The sequence below is a fragment of the Cucurbita moschata genome, unplaced genomic scaffold (assembly GCF_002738365.1).
Source record: "Cucurbita moschata cultivar Rifu unplaced genomic scaffold, Cmos_1.0 Cmo_Scf00034, whole genome shotgun sequence".
NCBI classification, from domain to species: Eukaryota; Viridiplantae; Streptophyta; class Magnoliopsida; order Cucurbitales; family Cucurbitaceae; genus Cucurbita; species Cucurbita moschata.
In genome coordinates this window covers 1,157,630-1,183,167 of record NW_019268550.1, presented here as the reverse complement: position 1 = coordinate 1,183,167, position 25,538 = coordinate 1,157,630, and the positions used below count along the sequence as shown (strand labels likewise).

At 37.3% G+C, this 25,538-nt stretch overlaps 6 protein-coding genes across 8 annotated transcripts; 3 read left to right on the top strand and 3 right to left on the bottom strand.

Annotated features, from left to right (window-relative positions):
- The first annotated feature begins 1,516 nt into the window (after positions 1-1,516).
- LOC111430813 (protein EXORDIUM-like 2) lies at positions 1,517-2,857 on the top strand. The gene has a single exon (XM_023067227.1). The coding sequence runs from the start codon at positions 1,570-1,572 to the stop codon at positions 2,491-2,493; it is 924 nt and encodes a 307-aa protein (XP_022922995.1). The 5' UTR covers positions 1,517-1,569; the 3' UTR covers positions 2,494-2,857.
- Positions 2,858-3,981: 1,124 nt separating this feature from the next.
- LOC111430800 (polyadenylate-binding protein 3-like) lies at positions 3,982-8,434 on the bottom strand. Of its 2 annotated transcripts, XM_023067210.1 has the most exons (6): positions 8,278-8,434; positions 8,058-8,160; positions 7,454-7,524; positions 4,689-4,880; positions 4,470-4,600; positions 4,086-4,377 (listed from the first exon to the last, which is right to left on the bottom strand). In XM_023067210.1, the coding sequence occupies exons 1-6, from the start codon at positions 8,326-8,328 to the stop codon at positions 4,329-4,331; spliced, it is 597 nt and encodes a 198-aa protein (XP_022922978.1). In that variant the 5' UTR covers positions 8,329-8,434; the 3' UTR covers positions 4,086-4,328. The 2 variants fall into 2 exon arrangements, with proteins under 2 accessions (XP_022922979.1, XP_022922978.1); XM_023067211.1 differs by lacking the exons at positions 7,454-7,524; positions 8,058-8,160; positions 8,278-8,434 and adding an exon at positions 5,936-6,012 and having other exon boundaries at positions 3,982-4,377.
- A 567-nt stretch (positions 8,435-9,001) lies between these two features.
- Positions 9,002-13,344, bottom strand: LOC111430650 (splicing factor 3B subunit 1-like). Of its 2 annotated transcripts, none has more exons than XM_023066983.1 (2): positions 13,233-13,344; positions 9,002-13,141 (listed from the first exon to the last, which is right to left on the bottom strand). In XM_023066983.1, exon 2 carries the CDS (start codon positions 13,066-13,068, stop codon positions 9,289-9,291), a length of 3,780 nt encoding a protein of 1,259 aa, XP_022922751.1. In that variant the 5' UTR covers positions 13,069-13,141; positions 13,233-13,344; the 3' UTR covers positions 9,002-9,288. The 2 variants fall into 2 exon arrangements, with proteins under 2 accessions (XP_022922751.1, XP_022922752.1); XM_023066984.1 differs by having other exon boundaries at positions 9,002-13,111.
- A 696-nt stretch (positions 13,345-14,040) lies between these two features.
- Positions 14,041-17,367, bottom strand: LOC111430773 (dicarboxylate transporter 2.1, chloroplastic-like). The gene is made up of 4 exons (XM_023067178.1): positions 16,326-17,367; positions 15,188-15,501; positions 14,486-14,934; positions 14,041-14,406 (listed from the first exon to the last, which is right to left on the bottom strand). Exons 1-4 carry the CDS (start codon positions 17,181-17,183, stop codon positions 14,291-14,293), a joined length of 1,737 nt encoding a protein of 578 aa, XP_022922946.1. The 5' UTR covers positions 17,184-17,367; the 3' UTR covers positions 14,041-14,290.
- Positions 17,368-21,010: 3,643 nt separating this feature from the next.
- LOC111430527 (extensin-like) lies at positions 21,011-21,553 on the top strand. Its single transcript, XM_023066791.1, has one exon. The coding sequence runs from the start codon at positions 21,011-21,013 to the stop codon at positions 21,551-21,553; it is 543 nt and encodes a 180-aa protein (XP_022922559.1).
- A 2,833-nt stretch (positions 21,554-24,386) lies between these two features.
- Positions 24,387-25,107, top strand: LOC111430664 (classical arabinogalactan protein 1-like). The gene has a single exon (XM_023066997.1). The coding sequence runs from the start codon at positions 24,497-24,499 to the stop codon at positions 24,833-24,835; it is 339 nt and encodes a 112-aa protein (XP_022922765.1). The 5' UTR covers positions 24,387-24,496; the 3' UTR covers positions 24,836-25,107.
- Positions 25,108-25,538: the final 431 nt, after the last annotated feature.

Sequence of the window (25,538 nt, the reverse complement as noted above, 5' to 3'; positions counted from 1 at the left end):
CTCCCGCACTGTATAATACCTCCCACCCACCCAATACACAATTTCCATTTCCCAAAATATCCCTAATTTTATAAAATTCAACACAATTTCCATTATAATAATTACTTCCCTTTCCAAATTAGTTTCTAAATTCCAAAAATTCCTTTTTTTAAAATTTAAAATTAATTATTGTTTAGAAATTTCAACGTAGATGATATAATAAAAGAATTTAGCAATATTCTGTTGTTATTTTAGTTCTATTTTAATAAATTATTTGAATAATATAATAAAAATGAGTTGAATTTAATGTATATTTTATAGAAGAATTTAATTTAATAAAAGGTAAATAGTAAGTGGTGGACAGATAATTAATACCCAAAAAGTAAGAAGGGAAGATAAACTCAGAAGCCTATAAATAGGAAATGGATAAAGCCCCACACCTTTTTTACTTTCTACTTTTCTAGGGGTACCCTAAACACTAAGGCCACTAATACAAATAAAATAAAATTTACGCTAAATTAATAAAAATATATTTTTAATTCTAAAAAAATAATCATAAATTTCTTAAATAGATAATTTACGAAAATATTATTAAAATTTTAAAAGTTTAAAAGTTTAAAAGTATTCTTTTAGTTTAAATATAAAATAAAAAATTATTTAAGAAATGTAAAAAAATAAAAAATAAAAAAAATAAAAAATAAAGAAAGGTCACGCGTGACATAAAATTAATCAAATTAATCCTTTCAGTGCAGTGTCAGTGTACGTACCAGAACCAAACCCCTCTCGATTTTCGAGCCCTTTGTATTTTTTTAATATTTTAATTAATTATATATTTTAAAAATATATAAAAAATAATAATTTTTTTTAATATCTCAACCTTCCGTGACGCCATCCAATTATAGGGCCTGCTGCCCATGGCCCTCCCTTATACGCTACCCATCTTGCCCTTTTGGGGGACACCTGGTCCCCCACGGGTTTTCATTTTTTGTCCTTATTCCATTTTTATTTTTTTTTATTTATTCATTTTTAATTCTTTTTCAAACTTTGAATTTCATGTTAATCTCTATTACTTTTTACCATTCTTTTCGAATAAAATAAACTAAATTTATAATTTAATTTATTCAAAAGATATATAATTAGAAAATTTTAAGATTATACTAAAATAATAAGCAAAGAAAAAGGAGGGGGAAAATAGAGTAAGAAAAGAAGCTACGTGGACGGATTAGAAGGCACACGAGGGAAGGGGAGAGATCGGGTTATCACCACGTCTGATGCCACGTCAGATTCCGTAACCCAAGTTAGGAGGCACGTGAGAGTCACACGCCTAGTAACTGGAAGAATCACCCGTCACGCGTTTCATTATAAGTCCTGTAAGTCCTCCCCGTCACAGCCTGGCAACTTCTTTTGACCAACCTAACGGACCAATCCAAATCGTCCACGTTTCTCCTTGACCGTGACGCATGTGTTACCCTTACAGCTGTCTCCTTTCTTCATATCCAAATGCTTCTCACTATAAATAAGAATACCCATTTCCTCCCTTTCAATTCAATATCCAATATCTATTTATCTTGTTCCAACTTTGCCCTGAACATGGCTTCTATTTACCATCGTGCCACTCTCTGTTTCACTCTGTTTTTCTTCCTCTCATCTGCCGCCGCCGCTCCTGGTCTCAGCCGGGGACCGGCGGCGCTCGTCGAGCAACAGCCGTTGGTGCTCGAATACCACAAGGGTACTCTTCTGAAAGGGAATATCACCGTCAATTTGATATGGTACGGCCGATTCACAGCTTCACAACGCTCTGTAATCGTCGACTTCATTCAATCTCTAAGCTATTCACGAGCTCCGGCGCCGTCGGCATCTCTCTGGTGGAAGACGACGGAGAAATACAAGGGTGGGTCGTCGAATCTCATTGTTGGGAAGCAGATTCTTCACGAGGCTTACACTTTGGGGAAAAATCTGAAGAACCTGCATCTTAGGGCGTTGGCGACCAAGGTCAATCAGTTGAATTCGGTAAACGTGGTGCTGACGGCGAAGGATGTTGCCGTCGATGGATTCTGCCGCAGCCGGTGCGGTACTCATGGGTCGGTTCCGGTAGGTCGGAGAAGCGCACGAACCGCTTATGTGTGGGTTGGAAACTCGGAATCTCAGTGCCCTGGGTACTGCGCCTGGCCGTTCCATCAGCCTATTTACGGTCCACAGACGCCGCCATTGATCGCCCCCAACGGCGACGTCGGTGTCGATGGAATGATAATCAATTTGGCCACCGTTCTGGCAGGAACTGTAACGAATCCTTTCAACGATGGGTACTTTCAGGGCCCACCAACAGCGCCGCTGGAAGCGGTGTCAGCCTGCACCGGGTTGTTCGGGTCAGGAGCCTACCCGGGTTACCCAGGTAAGGTTCTGGTTGACAAGGTGACCGGAGCCAGTTTCAATGCCCATGGAGTTAACGGACGGAAGTATCTACTCCCGGCGATGTGGGACCCTCAGTCGTCTACGTGTAAGACAATGGTGTGAAGTGGCTGACGAAGACGACACGTGGCGGTGGATTGTGTTCTTTCCTTTGTATATATAATATAATGAGTAAAAAAATATGATCCACGATAATGGGTTCGGGTGCCGTATGGTTGGGGAATGGATGAAACGCGGTCGTTTTGGTGGTCATGTAAAAATTTGTATTTTGAAAAATGGACAGGGAATGAGAAATATAAATAATGCAAACTTTAATTAAATGGAAAGAAAAAAAAAGAGGTTTAAAAAGAAGCTTCAAGTGGGGAATTTAGGAGTGTTTGGTAATGAGAATAAAGTAGATTAATGATGGGAATACAGTGGAAAAGATTTGAAATTTGATGGTAATAAAAAAATGGTATTCTATCTGATACTGAGGCAATCATTAAATGTGGGATAAAGAGATTATGGAATCATTATTATTTAAATTTAGTGGACACAAAGCATTTAAAAGATAATTCGTTAGACAAACATATGGATATAGATTTTCAATTTTCTCCTTTATATCCATCAGCTTTTGGAAAAGTTTTAGATATGTAATAATTACTACTGAATTTACAAATGAAGTATCTTCCTTCTTAAGCTAGATTAAAAGTGGAGCATTTGTAGTGTGCTTTATTGGTTCAACTATTATATTTTTACATTAATGGATAAGGTGATTTTTTAGAGCTTACAACACACTGAAAAAGGTTAATCCAAATGATAACGGAGCAAGAAACTGAAATTTGATGATTATTTGTTTTTTTTTTTAAATGTTTTTGTTTTCACTATTGTTTTTAAAGAAAAAAAAATGGTAAGTACATAACCGCACAAGCTTACCTCTTCAGGCTGGCAAATATTGTCCTCAATATTTTAAAATGTGTCTCCTAAGGAATGGTTTCCACACCCGGTTCCCCTCTTCAACCCATGTAGGATCTCACAATCCACCCTCCCTTCCGGACCTAGCGTCCTTGCTAGCACTCGTTCCTCACTCCAATCAATCAATGTGGATCTCACAATCCACCCTCTCTTCAGGGCCCAGCGTTCTCGCTGGCACACCGTCCAATGTTCATACCCTTCAGGACTCAGCATCCTAGCTGACACACCATTTGGTGTCTACGAAAATACTATTTATCATGACTCAGGCTCACCATTAGCAGATATTATCCTCTTTGTGCTTTCCCTTATGGGCTTTTCCCCCTCAAGGTTTTAAAACACATATGCTAGAGAGGTTTTCACACCCTTATAAAGAATGTTTTGTTCCCCTCTTCCCCCTAAGGTTTTAAAACACATATGCTAGAGAGAGGTTTTCACACCTTTACAAAGAATGTTTTGTTCCCCTCTCCAACCGATGTGGGATCTCCCGATCCACTCTCCTTCGGGGCCCAGCGTTCTCGCTGGCACTCATTCCCTTCTCCAATCAATATGAGAGAGAAGATTATTGTTCTTGAAATCAGAACTTTTAAAACTGACCAAGCAGATGGGGGCAAACAAAACCAAATAAATCTATGCACAGAATTGAACCAAAATAGCAAGCACTCAATATATAGAACGTTTAATACCAGTATGTAGTGGGTTCTATTTTTAGCTTCAAACACAATGCACAAAATTCCAAAGTGAAATACTTAAGATCATGAAAACGTACCTGCAGCAAGTCCAGAGGAACCTTCTTCTATACACAGTGATAGAGCTCGAAGGGATTGACCTGCGTCGTGCTTGCTCACACTCCATTTCTTTTAAACAGGAAAAGATCTCTTAAAATTATATCCAAACATCAATTTCCTTCATAAAAAAAACAAAAGGGCATGCAAACACATTTAAGTACGATATCTCTAATTCAACAATGCCCCAAACAAAAATAACATTCAATAGTAGGGGCCGTAACGCGTTGGCATTCTGAACCTTGGGACTTTCCTGCAACAGAAAGAACTATGTTAAACGACTTGGAAGAGAGGAAGAGATGCAAGCGGTCTGCATTGGAAATTTATATTCAATAATGATCATACCCGTATCCAAATGGTGAGAAGAAATAAGGAGGAGCAACATATGGGCTCCTGGATCGAGCACCCATATACGGATTGGATCGGCGTGGACGATACTGCTTCATCCCGGGTATGTTTGTTCTCTTGGCAGTTACCTGCAACATACTTAAAAATTCATTTTTTTTCCCCGTAGAAAAATCTTAAACTAACATTAATCTAGTAATATATAAAACTTGTGTTAACCTTCAGCTGTCGACCATGCAGTTCTGATTCATTCAGAAGGAGGGCCTCTTGAACAGCTTCTGTCTCAAGGAATTCAACATACGCATAGCCCTTCGGTTGTCCAAACTTATCGGTGCGAATAGTGATTCTGTTTACAGTTCCACATGACTGAAAATGTTGCTGTACTTCTTCTGGGGTACATGAGTAATCCACCTGTTCCAAACGTAGTAGCTCAGAACATTTGACATACCACAAAACCCCAATAAAATAGGGCTCGCAGATTTTTATCAGTTAACTTATATGATATCAATATTAGTAGAATGTAAATCACACAAAAAAATTAAATCAATAAAATGAGTCACACATTTTCATAATTACTGTGTGATAGTCATAGTACATCACCCTGTAACGAACTGAGAATAAAAATTAAATTAATTAATAAAAGTCACGTCCCAATCGTTCATAATAATAGGTCTCTTTCTAATTCCAATGGATATCCATTCATGAGAAGACAAGAAATCACCATGCAACTCTAATTTCCCCACATTTGTTCTCTTGAAAAATCCTAGACGACTAACAGCTTTTTTGACCAATGGCCATGATTATAAGAGAATATTCATACAAGAATGACAATGTAATAATGTAATAGCCCAGTAAACAGAAACCATCCAAGGAACTCGTATTCATCTATGGAAAGGAGAGACATTTGACTGCTCCTACCAAACGACAGAAAAACAAATCCTGATGGGTACTACTTAGCTGAATGAGTCCAATTTAATTTTTAAATTTGAATTTTGTCCAATTCAACTTGAATAAAAGTTCAAATTAGAAACCTATGTTGGTTTTTTTTCCCCATTTTGAGATTGAAGGTTAAGTGTGGGTGCTTGTGATTGGAGAACACTATTTCTATGTATACTTAATAATTGTTGAGTAGGGATGTCTTTACATTGGGTGACATTGGGAGTTTTTCTAGCAGTATTTTGGGTTTGTTAGATTTTGAACAATTTCAGTTAGTTATACAAAATTTTTTGAACTTCAAATCAAGGAAAGGCCTTAATTTTATACCCTATACAAGCATAGAGTTCAACTTGATGAAACTAAAACTTTAAAGTTAAAATTGACTGAGTGGGATATTTACGAAGGTAAAAATGAATATTTCCCACAAGTAGAAATAGAAACATAAAAGCTTCCCTAATTATGCCTTTTTCCTTTCCTTGATGGATTAAGGGAGGAGACAGGAAAATCAGAGATATTTGGAGGTCCCTCACCATAGATTGTAAATCACTTAAACAATCCTCGAACAGTGGTCACAAATGCTGGCTTCAACACAAGACAATAACATACCTCAGCGCCACAGCCAGTCCTCCTTAGTTGTGAATGCACATTACTTCCCTTCAAAACTTGTCAAGCCTTCCAGTTCAATCAAGCAAACCAGTAAAACTTCTGCTGACTTCATCCATAGTCATACATACCCTTTTCTGGGCTGGTGAGTTTATTCTCTCTCCCACTTTTTTTTTTTTTTTTTTTAACCAACTCCTCTTTCCCATTAACCACATGGCCTCAAACTTGAGACATGTTAGATTGACTGACTCTGAGCCCACCCACTAAGCTAACAAGGCACGACTACATGATATTTAGGTATATTTTCTTTTCTTGTTAACTCATCTCAACTTTTTTCTTCCATCACTCTTTTCAAAAGATTCAACCAAAACTATTACCCTCTTGAAAATTTTACACCTTATCCTTATACATTTTATCACAGTTTTTATCCGCTCTTTCTTTTGGAACAAGACACTTTTTTTATATACTAGATAGCTATTTATAACATATCAGAGAATATCCGACTTCAGCAATAGGTAATCAGAAAACCTGACGAAGTAAGCCTAACCTGTAATTGCAGTCAAACATGGGAGTCAAATCAGGCTAGAAACACCGACATATACTAAAATTTCAAGCACAGTACAGAAATGGGTCATATATAAATTTAAAAAGTAACTATCCACATTGAACTGAATTTATGGCAACAATCTATTTGGAAAATATTCATAATAGTTATTTACAGATTTCAATGTTCTTAAAAGGCAGAACGATAGATAACAATACAATGATCCCTCCAAACATCTCTAAAATAGTACTGCTAGCAACCAACCACTTTAACATCCTCAAAATGTAAAGCATGATCCAACCTCTTCCTAAGACATGAATGATATGTACCACAAGAAACAACCCATGTCTACCTGAAATTTAGTAAATCTTTATGACCACACGAGGAATGAACAAACCAAGGAATGAAAGTTAGTCAGTTTAATCCATGTCAATAATTAAGTAAATGAACTCTCAAAGAAAGTCATGCTCAAAAAGCTCTTTCTATTGTTCAATAAAGAAGACAGCTCCAGTCAGTGGCTTCTCTTGCCAGTTTACCTTCAATTATTGATAAATCCAATCCATTCAAAATATAAAAAGGTCACCAAATACTTCAATAAGATTGCTCCATTCATCATATCAAATGCATGGAACAAAAGAAAGACAAAAGATTAATAATCTTAGAGAAAGCTACAAGAAGAGCAAGTCTTAGCTCCCCTTCATAACGAATGACCTGAATAGAAGTAACAAATCTAGTAAAAATAAAAAGTAGTGCAAACTGTAAATACATATTGTTCAAGAATTTAACATTAACAGAGAGAATCCTTGCACCCATTAAATTAAAGTTCAGCCAATCGTGGGGTACGAGTGAAGAAATATGCAAAAGAAAATATATATATTGGTCAAGGGTAAAGAGATCATACATTGCCAACAAACACTGACCGTGCATCCACTTCCTCCCTATTTGCTTGACTTGCAGCAGCACTTGCTGGATCTGGTAGTACAAAAAGTGGCTAAACATTTAACGGTAACAGACTGCTTGAACTTCTTTCGCATGAGAGATATATTTAGATTAAAAACATGTACGGGATGATCAGCAAATAATATGTCTCCATAATTAGGTTCTCATCCCAAGGCAAACTTCTCCTAATCAGAAACTACAACTTTGTGATTAAGATGAGAATGAATCATCTCCAAGTCGGAGATAGTTCAAAAATCAGTTACTCAGTTAATGAATAGCTACAACAATATGGAATTCAAATGCAAGAGTCAGTTTTTTGCATGAGATCCAAATGCGCCTTCTTCAAACATTAAACATTTTCAACTTGCATCCAACAAAAAGACGACCTTCAGAATCAAACAAATACCAAAACTCGACTTACTTATTCAGTATTTCATCAAATAAGATCCAAGATAGACATCGTAAATACTAACACGACGAATAGAATCCAAGAGCCTCCATATCTCAATGACATTGTACAAAAACACAAAAGAAATTCACAAAAGCGAAGAAGAGCATAAACCAACCTTGTACAGAACTCATTTCCTTCTCGACCTTGGCTTGCATCTCACGTAGAGCAGCAGCTTCATCTTCCATCTCTTTCAACCGCTTCTTCATGTCATCTAACTCCTGAAAACCAGGAGAAAAAAGAGCAATTAGGGTTTTTACACACCAAAAACAAAAGGATGGTATATAAGAATCGAATTGAAAGAGAACAAAAAAAAAAGATTAAAATGGAAGACGAACCGCAGCATCGTTGGTCTCCAAGCCAATCATGTCGACGTCTTCGTGCTCCATGGCTTCTCCTTCGCCCCTCCGCCCCTTCGTCTCTCCGTCTCTCTCTCAGTCTCTCTCCCCTTTCCCTCAAAGGGAGTTAACAGTAAATTTGTGTTCAACCCGGCTCCTATAGCTTACGCACCTTTCCCCTCTTTTAATGGTAAAATTACGGTTAACCCTACAACTTTAACCTTTCGCCAATTTCGTCTTTAAACCTTTTTAATTAAAATATCTAATAAAATTCGTAAAATTTTCATTTCTCTGTCTCAATGATTTTTTTTTTTTGGTGAATTAGTAAATTTTAAATTTTATAAACAATTATAATATATACATTTAGATTTTATCTCTAATAAAAATTTTAATTGTACATTCCTAGTATTTTAAATAATTGAAGAGTTTAATAATAAAAATTATAGTTTTGAGAGTTTATGAATTAAATAAATTCAAATTCGTAAAAACTAAATTTATAATTTAAATTCTAATAATTTACTTATTTTTTAATTTTTAATTTATATTTGATCATAAAAATGTTAAATTCATTCTCTCTCGTACCTTAATCATCTCAGCGAAATTTCTCATTTATTTTTGCGAAAATAGAAGTTGAGATTTATAACATAGTATCCAACACACACATAAAAAGCGGGATAGGGATTTGGCGGAATTAAAAGCAATTCCCGTCCTTATCCCCATTTAGCTAACGGGAAAATCTCTCCCTACTTCTTCCTTTGTTCCCCGGGAAAAAAACTCTCCCTACTAAACTGTTATAAAACTCAAAAGTATTACAGATAAGAAGCAGATTATAATGCTAATCCTGCCAATCAAGGACATCATCCATCTAAATACAATACAAGAGAGCAAAAACACGGCCCATTTCTTGTTAAGCAGTTGGAATAAGCGAAGGATCAGTTCATAACTGTATTTAATATAATATCATCACATTGGCAATGGCAACACTTACTATTGGAAACAAATGGAGGAGTTTCAGATGAACATCACCAGTTCCGGCCGGCAATACACATTGTTTTCTCCATCCTCTAGTCCTGGATAAGCTGCAACAAGAGCATCCTGAGAACCAATGTACAATGAGTTGTAGATTTTCCAGTATACTTCTCGAACTTTCCGAGCAGGGTGGAAAAGCCCCTGCAGGCAGTAGTTGAGCACAACCGCTGCACCCAATGCCACCCTCATTCCTTCCACGGCCTCCATCACGGCGTTTATGACGTGTGGCGATGTTTCGAATATGTTCGGCCATACGTAGTTTAGCAAGTGAACTAAGGCATCCTCACACCCTAAACCGGCTACCCCTAGAGCCATATGTTTCACAGCAGAGGCTGCAGTTTGTCTGTGGACCAGGTCTCGGTCCATTAGAGCATCCTCGAGCAATGGCGTCACAGCATATATGTAATCCTTTCCCATTTCGCCGATATACTCGAAAAGGAAAGAGAGAGACTTCAACACACCGTTTTGCACGTTAAGCTCTGGCACACGATACTCATTCATTAGGGCAGGCAGAACGGTAAATGGCGAACAGGTTTCTGCAACTATAGCAATGGCGACAGTAGTGCAAACACGATTCTGCCTCTCCTGCACTTTTAGATTGTTCAATAAAGTCGCTAAAACATCCTGTGGCCCAATGGCTTTAGCAATGTACCCAAATGTGTTAACCGTAGCACGACGGATTCCCTTCTTGTGGGCTTTGAGCATCTCAAGCAACTCAAAGCAGATCCTCATCCATTCTCTTGCTGGAACAAATTCAGCACCACGATCAGCAATACGACCGACAAGGTCAATGCAGTTCTCTTGCACTTTCTCATGCCTGTTCTTCAAAATTGGTGTCAATCTGGGAAGCAAATCCTTGATGGGAGGCGTCATCTTTGTCATACCAATAACATTCACAATAGCCTTTAGGGCTCCTAAAATTGAACCCAGAACTTCAGGGTATTCCTCTCCCAAATATTCATACAAGACAACACCAAGATGGCCCATGAGCTGTTCCTCTTGGCACTGCTTCATGACGACTGCGATCCTTGAAATAAGATCTGCGGCTTGCTGCCTCACTTTCGCGCTCTTGTTATTCAATCGCCACTTTATGGTACCACAAATCTGGGGAAGATACGGCTTTACTCTCTGTCCAAGAGAATTGACAACGGCGCCAAACCCATTAAGCATCACATTAGCATCATCACTGGTCTGCTCTTGGAAGGCATAAAGAATCCCATCGATCAATAGCTCTTCTAATCGAGCATCGATATCGGATGCACCCAAGTTCGCAACAACTTTCTCTATTGTTTCCATAACCATTCTTCTATAAGGTTCACTTTCATCCTTGAGATCTTCAACAACTCTACCAACGATATCGGCGACACCTACTTTATTTGCTATCTCAACAGTTGTGTCCACGAGTTGCTTGTAATTTCTACGATCTAAAGCCATTCTACGAACCCAAAAGTTCCTAAAGAATTCTGGGAGAATATCGTTGCGGATATAATCAGCCTCTACTCCCTCAGTGCTCACACACTGCTTGACCACTTTGAGAACAATTTTCTTCATCTCTTCATCGGGCGATTGGAACTCTCGAATTAGAATGTACATCACTTCCTTTGTATAGTAGCAGGCGTATAATGCATCCATCAAAGGAATAATAAAACCAATTGCCTTCAGGAAAGCAGCCAACACCTTACCACGGTGCGACCTAATACCCTTCCACAGTGGCTTCAAGACTGAGTCGAAGCTTTCAATACCATACGGGGCTGCAGCCTCAGCAAGTGCAGCTAGAGACAAAGCGGTAATTGTCCTCACCTTCTGATTCTCATCATTAAGACCATGTTCTATAATTTCTACAAGAGACCTAAGATGTGGTAGAACAGCACATCCAATGAGAATAGCAATCTGCTGAACAATCTTAATTCCAGTATGCCGTGCTTGCCATGATTTTTTACTCTGACAAACAGCTTTCAAAAATGGAAGAAGGGCAGGAATTCCAAGGGCAGAAGCAACAACACTAAAAGCCCTCGCAGTGGTATTCCTAACATATTCATCGATGTTGTCGATATCTGGACGCATTGCAGCAATCATAGTAGCCAAACCAGCTGCTTTACTAAGATTGGATATAATTTCTCTACCTTCTACACGTGCATAGTAATCTTCATCGATCAACAATGGCTCAATCACAACAAGAATTTTGTGCACATAGGGACGAACCAATTCATCCAACTTATAAAGCACTCTGTCAATAACCTTAACCAGAAGATGCCTCTCCTGGTCCTCCAGAGTAGGCTGCATAAGGAGTGGCAGAATGCGGTTGAACAAGGGGCCTGCACCGAACTCACGAGCCTTATCAGTAAGCTGCCTTAAAGCTGTTTTCCTTTGAGGAGGTGTTCCATTCTTAACCTTGAGTAAGAGCTTCATAATCTTCCGCTCTTTCTGCTCTTCTGGAGACAACTCCTCCTCATCTTCCTCATTCAACAATGCCCCAAAGTATTGGTAATCCTCGGGCTTCATGAATGGCAAGCCACCAGGTGCTTCCTTTGGAACATCAAACTGCTGACCACGATTCTCCTCTGGAATGGCATAAAGAGGAGTTCCCATCGGAGTTGGCGTGGCGAGTAACTTCCTTGCAGGTGTTCGAATTGGCACATAGGAAGCAGGAGGGTCCAGAATCTTATATCCCTCTTGTGGAAACATGGCATCAAGTTCTTCATCAGTCAACGGGCGATTCCTCTCCTCAATATCTCTCTCCCACCTCATCAAATTATACTGCTCAGGCGTCATTGGGCCACGCAAATTGATAGCCCCAGGTGTTGGGGTAGCCAGCTCAACCCCTCCAACAGGAGTCACACCAGGAGTAAATGCAGCAGCAGGGGTTGCTCCGGGCATAGGAGTGGCACTTCCCATTGTTGCCGGGGTCTCATCCCATCGCGATCGCTGCCTTTTTGGAGTTGGTGTAGCCATTCCAGCAAGTTTAGGAGTTGCATCCCAAGTCATTCCAGCAGGGGTTGCACCAGGCGTAACACCACCTGCTGGAGTTGCATCCAAATCAGCCAACCTCCCAGGAGTTGGAGTCTCATCCCACCTATTCCTTCTCCCCACACCAGGAGTGGCATCCCCCACCCGGCCTGGTGTCGCATCCCACCTTCCAGGCGTTGTATCAGGCAAATCCCAATCCGAGGTCTTCGCTTTTTTTTCTCCACCGTCATCCTGCGATTGATCCCACCTATTCCTCCTCTTCTGAGGTGCTGCAGCTGATTCCTTTGGCTTTTCTCCTGATGCCTTAGCGGCCTCCTCTTCTTCCTTCTTCTTAGCTATAGCCCTTAAAGTCTCCTCCCTCTCCCTCTTCAACGCCTCCTCTCTCATCACCTCCGCATAAGTCCTCACAGAGGGATCCGGCGTCTTCTCACCCGCAGCGAACGCATCATGCCGCTCAGGCGATATCACCCTATTCAACCTACGTTTCCTATAATCATCCTCTCTATCGATAATCCTCTGCGGTTTCTTAAACCCTATATCATCATCTTCTTCGCCACCTCTTGGCATCTCCTTTAACAGAGACTTCGGGGCCGTATAAGAAGCTAACTTACGAGCAACCTCGTTGTCCAAGGCTTCAAGGTTCTCATCGTCCTCATTAACCGGGATGGAAGTCACATAACCCGCTTTATCATTACTACCATAAAGATCAGTATCGAAAGTCACTGAACTAAGAGAAGCCAACTGCTGCTCCAACTTCCTCCTCTCCTCCTGGGTTTTGGCAATCTCTAAATCCATAACTTACGCCTCTTGCCCAGAACAGAAATCGAAGCCCCAGAAACTGAAATTCGGCAAATGGTTCCGTGGATTATACTATATGGATTTCAGTAAGAAAAATTAAATAAACGCAAAAATGGAGAAATTGAAAAAGATAGAACGCTAAGGTAGAGAAATGAACTGACCTGAATCAAGTACCGATTTCGAATGGCGAAATCTTTCTTCTTCCTCGCTACAGTGAAATCAGAGAATCAGATAATTAACTTTCTAGGGCTTTGAGATGAGGAGAGATGCACTCCGAAATCTCTCTTACGAATTCTCTTCAGCTTTTATAGATGTGGTAACCGACTCCAACTGATCGCTCCAATGGGCGGGTCGAACTTTTCCCGGCCCAATTGCCCGGGAAAAAAATATTATAATTTTTCATTATTTTTTTTGTTAAATTAAAAAAAAATATATATATATATATATATATAATTTAAAAATAATCGCTAATTTGATCTCTATAATTTTATAATTACATTTTGGTTATATTTAAATCTTCCAAATATTTAAAACTAAATACATTCAACCATCATTCTTTAAATTAAAATTTTGACTTAAAAAGTAAGAATTTCTTCAATTTTTAAACCGGCATTTACCAATTGTAACAGATCAAGTCAAGTTCGTCCACCACTAGCGAATATCATTCTTTTTGGGTCATGGGTCCACCTATTGTCCTCCTTGGGATTTCCCTTTCAAGCTTCCCTTTAAAGTTATTAAAAGGTGTCTTGCTAGAAAGATTTCTACGCCTTTGTAAAGAATGTTTTGACGTAAGATCTCACACCAATAACGTTGTCTTAAAGCAGAGTTATATGAAGATCAACAAGTTTGAGTTAAGATCGTTTACATCCAACCAACTGACCGATCGTTTATAAAGAAGAAACAAATTAATTTCTGGAAACCAAATCCGAGTGAATCGAAACATAGAAATCAAGAACACAACACAGAGAAGATTCAGAAACTCAGCTTTTCAGATTGTTTTCCACCAAATTATGGATTTAATTCATCATCAATTTCCCTTTTCACTGTTTGAAAAGGAGATAAGACAAGGCAAAATTTAATCTAAATCTTTATCAATGCCACCATCAGTAGAGCCAGAGAGAGGAAGGAGAAACAATTGGGTCAGGACTTCCGGTGGGTACCCAAAGACTGAGCAGAGCATGTACAAAACAAAAGACTCTTTGGATTCAAGATTTCATGTTCAGTATAAACCAAGAACCTTCCACCAAATACCTCCAGCCACAATCCAGATAATACCGTTTACGAGTGCCATCACGAACCCGATTTTGAATACATCTGGTAGGTCGACATAACCCGCTGTTGCAATGAACAAACAAATAAGTCAGTTGATATCCATTGTCTGAATTCAAAGAAGATGTTGGATGGGCATACATACCTCCATAGTATACAGCAGCTTGACCACTGCTGTAATGAGTCAGAGCGCCGAAGAGATTCGTGTTGTAAGCTAAGGCGAGAGCTGCCAATACCCCAGGCACCTTGGCAGCCAAGTGCATCGCAAGGAATGCCGAGTATAAAGCTCCGACGTGACCGGTCTGGCTTGCGAAGAGGTAGTGAACAAAGAAGTAAGATAGCTGAAGAATAGCAAAAGCTGCAGGCCAGCTGAGAGAAAGAGACTTCAGCAACGTGGCCACACAATTGGACATCCAGCCAACCAGACCGAGACTCGTCAATTGGCCCGCCATGCCCACGAGGACAGCAAACCAAGCCAACGTGTCCCAGGCCGACTTTTCGGCTAAGCAGTCTTCCCAGTTTAGGACTCCGAGTGTAAGGAGTGTTGATAAACCAATCATTGCAGCTACAACACTAGGAATTTGAAGGGCCTCTCTGAAAGTAAACGAAAAAAGCTTAGTTCCAAACCCAGAGGGAGCAATTAACAACTAAGAGACCATTATTAACATCCATAAGAAGTAGCAGCAACTTTCAGGTCCTAAGATTATGCTAATGCTTTAACCAGTAGAAGACGGGCATGATGAAGTAACGAAAACGCCAGCCGAGAAAGTTACACATTCTTCTCTAAACACGATCACATCACTTAAGCAAAAGATTTATATGATAATGCACAAGTAATACTACATACCCAGCTATCCATAACGAGACTGCAATAAGCATGGTACCGACCATGACCCATTCATTTTTGGTGACAGGACCCATAGCCTCCAACTTTTTCGTCGCCATGGCTGGGGCGTCGGGTGTGTTCTTGGTTTCGGGAGGAAACAGCTTGTATAAGATTGCTGGAGTTGTTAAGAGACAAATGATGGCTGGCACACTAGCAATTTTGGCCCAAGTAAGCCAGGGGCTAGATATTTGGACACCAAGTTCTTCAGCCAGTTTAAGGCACAATAAGTTTTGAGCAGCAGCAGTTAGGAAAAGGGCACTAGAGTTACCAGCACTCTGTCACCAAATAAGCAGGCAATAACGAGTTACAGAACGTATTACTTATCAGCACATGGGCTCCAAAAATGCTCGAGATCAAAATGTTTTCCTTGTTTGACATATCAACAAATATTTATAGACAGAATTCAAGTTATGCAAACTGATAACAGTAGCAAATGTTCAAGAAGAAGATCGTCATAGATATAACTCCATAATAGCAGCTAATATGCCCCAAAATGTACTATAGTGGAATGATTAGTCGTCACTTCTTCCTACCCAGACTATATGCTATCAAAACCGTTGTTCTTGCCTAATCGCTTTTAGCTTCCAACATTGTTTACTTACAAATTGTTTTCAACGTCTTTCCTAGTTCACGTTTTCCATAACATTTCACTCAAACGTGACTTGAGGCTCAAGCATACGCTGACGTTATCCAGTCCGAATTTCTCACAGCTAACTTGTTCGTTGGGTTAAAACAAGTGACGCACAATTGTTCTCCCGAGAGTGCGATTATGACACCAAGCCCCAAAACAATGGAGATCACAAAAAGTTCATCTAATTGGAGAAAAGGGTGTTTAAATTATAGCTTTTGTAAGGAGCATAGTAACATTTACACCATGTGAGGGGGCAATAAAAGGGAAAGTATCTTTAATGAAGATATTGTTTTTGTTGTTGAGAAGTCTCCAATTCCTTTCAAACCACACAAGCCAAAGAATGATTGGATAAATTGAAGCCATAGAACAAACAGTCAGTCAGCAGGCAAAGATTTCCCATGGTAAGGTTAATGGCAGGAGAACAAAACAACAGAGCAAGAAAGATAATGGAAAAATATAGCAACATACCTGAAACTGAGACTGAATTAGATAAGCACCGATCTTTTTAGACGATGGGTCGTTGGGTTTACTATCAGCAGCAAGCGACAAGGACTTGATAATGGGCAAGAACACACCGCCAGCCCTGGCCGTAGTGCTGGGCATGGCAGGGGCAATCAATGCCTCACTGAACGTCAAACCGTAAGATAAACCAAGCGTACTCTTCCCCATCCATTTAACAAAATACGTCGCAATTCGATCCCCCAACCCAGTTTTGACAAACCCACGAGCAAAAAAGAATGAAATAACAATCAACCAAATCACCTCACTAGTGAAAGCATTAAAAGCAGAAGCAAACGTCAAAGTCTTAGTAACAACAGTCATAGTGAGGCCAAGAAACGCCCAAGCACCCACCGGCAAGGGACTCAAAACGAGTCCAGCAATCGTGGACAAGAAAATCGAGAGCAACTGCCACGCTTGGGCAGAAACCTCCACCGGTTTCGGGATGGCAAAGCGAACAATTAAACCAATTGCGATGGAAATCAGAAAAGGGATTGGTTTAGCACCTTGTTGGGGAAGTGGGGTCGGCGGCAGTGGCTGCTTCTCCGGTGATTGAGAGGCACTGGTTCGTAATTGATGGGTTCGCCGCAATTTGGGATTGAAAAGCGGATTGAAAAGGGAAGAAGATCGGGAAATGAAAAGGGGGGATTGGGGGATCGGTGGGGCTGATTGAAATAGCGAAACCGAGCGATATAAACAAGGGGAAGTGGGAAAGGACTGGGAATGGGGAATGGGTTTCCGGCGGTGGAAGAGAGAAATTCGAGCAATGGGAGAATGGCGGGGCAAGGAAGCGGTGGTGGAGACAGATTGGAGGGCAAAACTCTCCATTGTGATGAAGATCGGTAAGAGACTACGAACGACGGCGGAGGACCAGGAGAATCGAGAGATCAGAGAGAACGACGAAGTTTATGGCGTTTTGAAGCCGACGCAGAAGCAGAGCGGATTGAACGAAGTGAGTGAGTGGGGCTTGGTGGTGATTGCTGGCTGCTAATGCCTATGGCGGAGAGTGAATTTGGATGCCGCTCTTTCTTTCCGGATGTAGTGAACCACATACACTATTATGCGCCGCTCTTACGTGTCACTTTTTTTATTGCACCACCTATTTTTCTTTTAATTGTGTATTTGTAATATATTACACAAATTTTAGAGTTTTATATATTTTTTTCTTCCTGTCAAAAAAAAAAATGTTCAATCCATTAGTTATGAACTTACCTGAGTTGGTTTTGAAAAAGTTAAAAGAGAATCGAGAAGTTTGGTTGTTACAGTGATATCAGAGCCAGACAACGATGTGCTAGCGAGTAAGTGGTAGACATGAACAATGTGCCAGCAATGATGCTGGAGCCCAAAACATATGGTTATATATATATAGTAACTCTTAATTATTTTAAATATTATCTACCTACTATATTAATAGGATCCTTTTCATTTGGTATATATTAATTTCGGTACTATTTTATTTACTTGAATATTACAGAATAAATTATCTACAAAATTATGTCCGAATCGACTATTATTATAATTATTAATATTATTATAAACGTAAATAGAAAATAAAATAATGTGACATTTTAAAGATATCATAAATCAAATTTAAAAATAACGGTGCACATGTCAATTTGATTTGTATTCAACCTACTTCTATTATTATCAATAATTTATCGAATATTTACAAGTCAGACTCATAGCTGACCTAGTTAAATATTCTTAAACTTTTTAAGTGTAGGGTATGGTTGGATTGTAACTTTATTTTTTGGTTCATAACCGAACAAAAAAAAAGTCAACCCACAAATAAAATCACAGGAAAAAAAATCTAACTCGATCTTTTATGATTTGGGTTAAGTAGTCTGAGTTTTTCAAATTATTATATTATATGAACAATCCTAACGATAAAAAAATTATAATATGAACACAAGAATACCTACTCTCGGAATATTAAAAAATTTGGTTGCATTCATGCCCGCTTCAATTAAGCAAAGAACAAACCTTTTTATTTAGGGTTTAGTTTGGAAAATTGACGAAAGAGACCTTTACCTCACTCCCTTGGCTTTATCTCCTAATGGATTGATTCTTCTCCATCTTCGCTTTACCTTTTATTTGTATGGAAAAGTTATACCTTTTTTTAATGTTTTTAATTTTGTTGTATTTTTTTTTATATAAATAAAATAATAGTTTAATTTTAAAATTTTAATTAAATTTTTTTAAAAAAATGAAGATTTAATATTAAAATTTACGTGTATTAAACTATAAAAAAGTTAATTTTATATGAATATTAAAATAAAAAATTATGAGAATTATGACAACTGTTCTGCCTAACTGGCGGAGCATGAACTACTCAATCCCCAACCCTAATTCTGACTTTTCTAATTAATATATATTTTATACACTCAAAAAATATATTTTTTATTTGTTAATTAATTACGTTAAAGGTTTTATAATGATTAAATTTTTTTATCAATGGCTTCTAATTTCGTATATAATGACACGTATTTATCAATTATTTAAATATAAGTGGTTTAAATTTTATGTTAAACCCCAAATTTGACTTTTCTAAACAAAACTTTATATAATAATCAGTCAACTTTGTTTTTAATTAAAATTTTAAATTTCATATTAAGTTATATGACATAAGTAGCATATATTATATTTCTATTTATCAAGTTACCTATTTATTCATCATTATATTTATAAATATTTTTTAGGAAAAGAATATTATTAAATTATAAATTGATTCGAGTGTTGAAATCATTTATGTAAATTTTATTTTTAATAAAAGTAAAAGATTAGTTTGTAAAATATCAATTTACTTATATTTAAATATTTAATTAAAATCAACTTTAACTTTAATATATAATTTGAAGCTATTAACGTCTAAATAATTAAATAAATTATTTTTAAGAGGGGTTGAAAAATAGATAATAAAAAATATTAAATGAAATAAATATTTAAAAGTGAGTACTAAATTTTTTATTTATTTGAACTTAAACCGAACTTAAACCAAATTGTTTAAGTTAATCGGGTTTTTTCGTCATTAAATTTTTTTAAAGAGAGTAATTTATGCGTAATAAAATTTAAATAAAATTAAAATTTTGAATTCTTATATGAAAATAAAATATTTTAAATTATGAATAAAAAAGTATTAAAAAAACCAAAAATAAATTAATTAAAAAGTACAACTAAATTATAAGAAGTACAACTTATAACTCATGTATCTCTCGTAAAAGTACAGCTTGTTTTTTTTAAATAAAAAATAAAATAAAATAATTGGTTGGTGGGATAATTAAAAAAAAAATAGCCTTAGGGCTTATAAATACAATAGAATTTTGCACATTATTAGTCGTCTCTCAAAGTCTTCTCTTCCTCTCAACAATGGCAGCTCGTCCCTCGGCTGTTCTGACCGTCGTGCTGGTGGCGCTGCTGCTCGTTAGTGTCGCTTATGCACACGAGGGGCACGTGCATCCTCCGTCCTCCGACCCCCATGTCGCTCCTCCGCCTGAACACAACGCCGCCACCGCCGTGAACAGCCTTTCGTACTTTTGGTCTATGGCTATAGCCATGGTGGCTTCTTCTTGGATGCTGTTCTAATTTTCAGGGAACTTCAATTCCTTTGTGAAGTTCATATCCAAAATTCTGTTTAATTTATTTATGTATTTTCCCATTGTATTTCCTTGGATGATGGCGTTTGATTTTGTTCTTCGAGTAATACGATGTTGTCAATTTAAATAATAATTATGTCGTGTTTTTTTTTTTATACTAAATTTCGAAATATTTGTTATGTATACTTATCCATAGTAAATATTTGGAAATTTACTACAAAAATCAAAGTTTATAAATATTACTTTTACCGAAGGATAAACTATAATCTCGACTAAAAGTTGAATATTCAAATTTTTTTCGACTAGGTTGAATTAAAAAATAAAAAAATGAGTGATATCTATGGTTCCGCAAAATCCACTCGCTAATAAATACCATAATAATAATAAATGATTGGACCAAGAAATTAGCAAGTCCATTTTTGTTAATAAATACAACTGGAATTTTTATTTTATTAGCAACTCAATTTCTTGATAAATTGTGTGAGTTGAGGATAAATAATTAAAAAAAGACTATGAAATTAAATTAAATATATGTTTATATTTTTTTAATTAATAAATTTGGGTTGGTTGGAGTCGGAATAATAAATTTATATATTTTTAAATTTTTGTCTAGATAGACCTGTCACATATTTAATATTTATTTAAATAACAAAATGATTAGAAATAATCTCGAAGTGAGAATTTTCTGACGCTAATATTGTGAATTTATATCTAATTTAAAAACAAAATTTAACATTTTTATAAATTATATTTTGAAAATAAGAAAAAAATGGTCATTCATTAAAAAAAAATAAATAAAAAGAAGATTTTGTATTTATTTATTTTGTTATTTTTAATTATAAAAGACAGCTTTTATGTACTTAGTGGAATGGCACAAACTAGTAGTAGAACTCCATAAACTTTTTTTTTTTTAAATTTCATAATATAATTTAAAAAATTAAGAAATCAAATAATTATATATTTTTATCAGCCGTTGGATCTTCATCTTGATTAAGTTTAATCTGTTCTATATATACTCTTATTTTCTTCAACTTCTTCACCGAGCTCCTTCATCTCTCAACAATGGCTTCCTTCGCCGTTCTGAATGTTATCACGGCGGCGCTGCTTCTAATCTCCGCCTCGGCCAACTCTCCCCTACCATCTCCAGCGCCAAGCCCAGAATCACCGCCGTGGAAATGGACTCCCGATACAGATTCGCCGTCATCTCCACCAGAGATGGAGCCGCCTTCGCCGTCAGTATCTCCACCGGAGCTCAGCCCCGTTCCGTCATCCGACACCCCGACTTCGCCGCCAGATGCTAACCCACCAACATTGTCGCCGGCCGCTCTACCGCCGGCGGTGAAGAGTCCCGTTCACGCGCCGTCGCCGTCGAAAACGAAAGCACCAGCTCCTGCTCCGTCCAAAATGAGTTCGACGCCGGCCAGGGCGCCGAAATCATCTGCTGCTCCAGTGAGTAGTCCTCCGGCGCCAAATGGGGAGATGGAACCACCGACGCCATCCGTAGCTCCGACAGCGCCGAAGGCGGAAAACGGCGGCGCTGCAAACAGATTCGCCATTGGTGGGACAGTTGCATTTGGATTAATGGCGGCGGCTTTAATCGCTTAAATGAATTGGTTGCAGATTCTGAATTTGATAATTTTAATGTATTTGAAGCGGATTTTTAAATACTTTATTACTGATTATAATTGTGTTCATTGTCATTTGAGATTTAATTTGTTAATTTTTTTCGTTATTAAATATTGTGGAAATTTATTGTTTCGTTTCATGAAAACACAAATGGATAAAAGAAAATTTTAAAATATCAACCCGTTTTAACCCTATAATACAAATTTAAAAAATATTTAAAAAATTTGTGGAGGTAAAAATAAAAATTTAAAAACAATGAAATTTGCGATCATACATAGCAGTCAGTAGCAGACCAAAACTGTATATATGAATTAGAGAAAATTAAACATTAAAAAGTTTGGATGAGGGAAGAAAAAGCCCAATAAAAAAGCCATTATTGTACGGCATTGGCCCAAATTTGAGCCCAATAAAAAAGTGAGCCCAATAAGAAGAATTATTGTACGACACTGGCCCAAAGTTGAGCACAATAAAAAAGCCATTATTGTACGGCACTGGCCCAAATTTGAGCCCAATAAAAAAGTGAGCCCAATAAGAAGCATTATTGTACGGCACTGGCCCAAATTTGAGCCCAATAAAAAGCCATTTTTGTACGGTACTAGCCCAATAAAAAAGAGTGCACATTTGAGCCCTATAAAAGCCATTATTGTACGGCACTGCCCAAATTTGAGCCCAATAAGAAGCATTATTGTACGGCACAAGCCCAAATTTGAGCCCTATAAAAAGCCATTATTGTTGGCACTGGCCTAAATTTTAGCCCAATAAAAGCGATTATTGTACGGCACTGGCCCAAACTTGAGCCCAATAAAAAGTTGTCCAATAAGAAGCCATTCTTGTCTGGCACTGGCCCAAATTTGAGCCCAATAAAAAAGAGTCGACATAAAAGCCATTAGTGTACGGCACTGGCCCAAATTTGAGCAAGTGAGCCTAAGAAAAAGCCATGATTGTACGGTATTGGCCTAAATTTGAGCCCAATAAAAAGAGCCCAAATTTGAACCCAATAAAAGGCATTATTATACGGTACTGGCCCAAAATTTGGCCCAAATTTGAGCCCAATAAAAAGCCATTATTGTACGGCACTGGTTCAAATTTGAGCCCAATAAAAGGCTTCTGGCCCAAATTCAGACTTCAAACGCTGAGGTTTAAAATTGGGAGACATTTCAACCTTTAATCTATTAATCTATGATTTGAGCGACTTCAATTTTTGAAGGGTAACTCTGGCAGTTATTTTTAAACTTTTAGGATTTAAATTTTTAAAAATTAGAATATCAAATCTCTTCGAAAATATATATATATTAACCAGTTAAAAATTATGATTAAGTTGACTTTACTTTTAAACGAGAAATGTCAACTCTTTAATATACATATATTTAATAATTATGTATCATTAAAAGAGACTCATCATCATTATCATCAAATGTAATTCATGAAAAATGACACTTGAAAACATGATAGCTGGTAAAAAAAAGTCAACTCTTAAATTTGTAAATTAGGGATGAGTATCTATTATTAGATGAAACTATGTGTATTATAGTGATCTCATCGAATAACTTCTTGTCACGAAGATATTTGCTTGAATAATAACATTTATTTATTTACTTTAATTACACAGACAAGTAGCGCGAGACATATATCGTAAATAAAAAAAGTATAAAGTTCGAAATCTTACTCCAAATGGGAAAAGTGGGACAACCCGCATCACAAATTCTTAGATTTTAAGGAACAAAGTTGTGGAATTTAAAATGGTCCATACATAAACATAAAGAAAAAATTGAAAGGGTTTTGGAATGCATGCTTTGTTGAACTTGGTACCAATCATGTGGGTTTGGACAAAAGAGAGAATTTAAGTTACAAAGAAAAAGGGAAAGTTCTGACAAAATAATGCCTTATCATACTTTTTTTAACTTTAGTAAAATATTTATTGAGAGTAGTTTAATCAAATATTAATGCTTATAAAGGCATTTAAAAATAAAATAATTATTTTCCGATAATTTAACCAATTCGAACTACCCAAACTAAATTATAAAGGTTAGGTTTGGTTAAATTCCGTTCCATTTATGGGTTTACATTTTTTTTTAATATTTAACGTTTGTAACTAATATTGTGATGCATTATGACTTGTAAATGTTTTATATTCGGTTAGAGTAGTGGGTAGTGAACTCTATTTGAGTGTCTCGAAATTTGGGACTAATAAAGAAAATTTCAAACCAACCAATGGAAAGATGCCAAAAAATTTCAAAATTATAATTATTAAATGCCAAATAAAAATATAGAAACTAATAAATAACTTTTTTCCAGATTATAATAAATATACTTTATTTATCTATTTATACTTAGTGGGACCTACCCTACAATCTACTGGCCAGTCCACCTCCAGGCTGTGCCACCCTTTAACGGTCATGTTTCTGTCCAAAGCTTTTTTCTGACCGTTTAAAATTTCTCGTATCTCAGTATTTAATTAAATGATTTATTATTAAAAATGAAACTGTTCGAAATTCCAATAATCGAAATCGTCCACGTGTACGTTTGAGATCAGTTGACAGCTCTGCTTTTATGGTGGACCCGCACCGCGGTAAGCCTAAGGCAACCCAGCTTGGATTCTTCACGAAAAAAAGACCATCTCTTTTGAGCTATGATCGGCTATTTTCAGCATTACGGCAAACTTAAATTTGGGAGTTACATCTGCCGTTGATCACGCTGAGATCTTTGATTAGAATTTTTACTCCGATCTAACGGCTGGCGTGGCTTTTACCTTTGACTCTAAGGGTTTCACTGTTTTTTTCCCTATATATACTTCCTCCCTGCTAGTGGCTTCTTCTCAAACTCAGAACTCGCTTTCTATCTCTCTCTCTTGATTCCTTCATCTTCCTCTCTTTCTCCCTCTAGATTCTTGTTTTTCTTCTCTGAGTTTAATCGTTTATCCAAATGGCGATTAGGAGTTTTGTGGTGATGATTTTGGTGGCATTGTTGATCGGCTCTGCAATCGCGCAATCGCCGGCGGCATCTCCGTCATTGTCTCCGAGGAAATCACCGTCCAAGGCTCCGTCGGCGTCTCCGTCAGTGAAGTCGCCAAAATCCTCTCCGGCCGCGCCTACTCCGGCTTCTTCGCCATCTACTTCTCCGTCTCCGGCGGCTTCTCCTTCCTCGATCTCCTCGCCGCCGGCTGACGCTCCCGCTCCGTCAGGTAGCGGCGCCGCTTCGATCTCTTTCTCGGTGTTCGGATCTGTGGCCGTTGTTCTATACGCCGTCGTTTTGATGATCTGAGAGCAGTCAGATTTGATTAGTTCTCTGCGTTTCTCTATCTGAGTGATTTATTTGTAGCAGCTTCTGAGTACATTTTATCTTGATTTTGTTTTTCTTTTTTCTTCTTCTTCCTTATCACAGTATCTTATGGATTCTATACTTTCCTCTTCTTCTTCTTCTTCTTAATCTGATTTAATTTGTTTCATTGTTTCTAGCTATGGCGATTATGTGTTTGCTGGTAACGGATCTCTTCTGTATCTTCATCATATATTAATTTATAGTCACTTTTTCTAGATCCTTCTCATTTTCTTTCCTTTTTTATTTCCAGTTCATTAATTACTTGTTAAATTAGAAACGAGGATTTCACGTCTTTCCAGAATATCTTTTATAAGACGTAGTAAACTACTCTTCAAAAATTCTACAATATTGACACATTTTTATGAAGTTGCACCTCTAATAAATTGATATGACATTGCTACGTTTTTTTAGTACCTTAAACTAAGCAATGCTTAGAAAACAAAATATGTTTAAGCATAGTCTAATTTTTTAAAAATGAGAAGTTTGCTTAGCAAAAGATACACACTAGCTGGTGTGACACATGGACTGGAATGCAATGTCGACACACTTGTATCGTCCAATAATGTAATTGAAAAACTTACTTCAAAGGAATTCACCAATGTTCGTCCTCACTATTACACATGTATGTGTCGTATGGTAGCTTGTT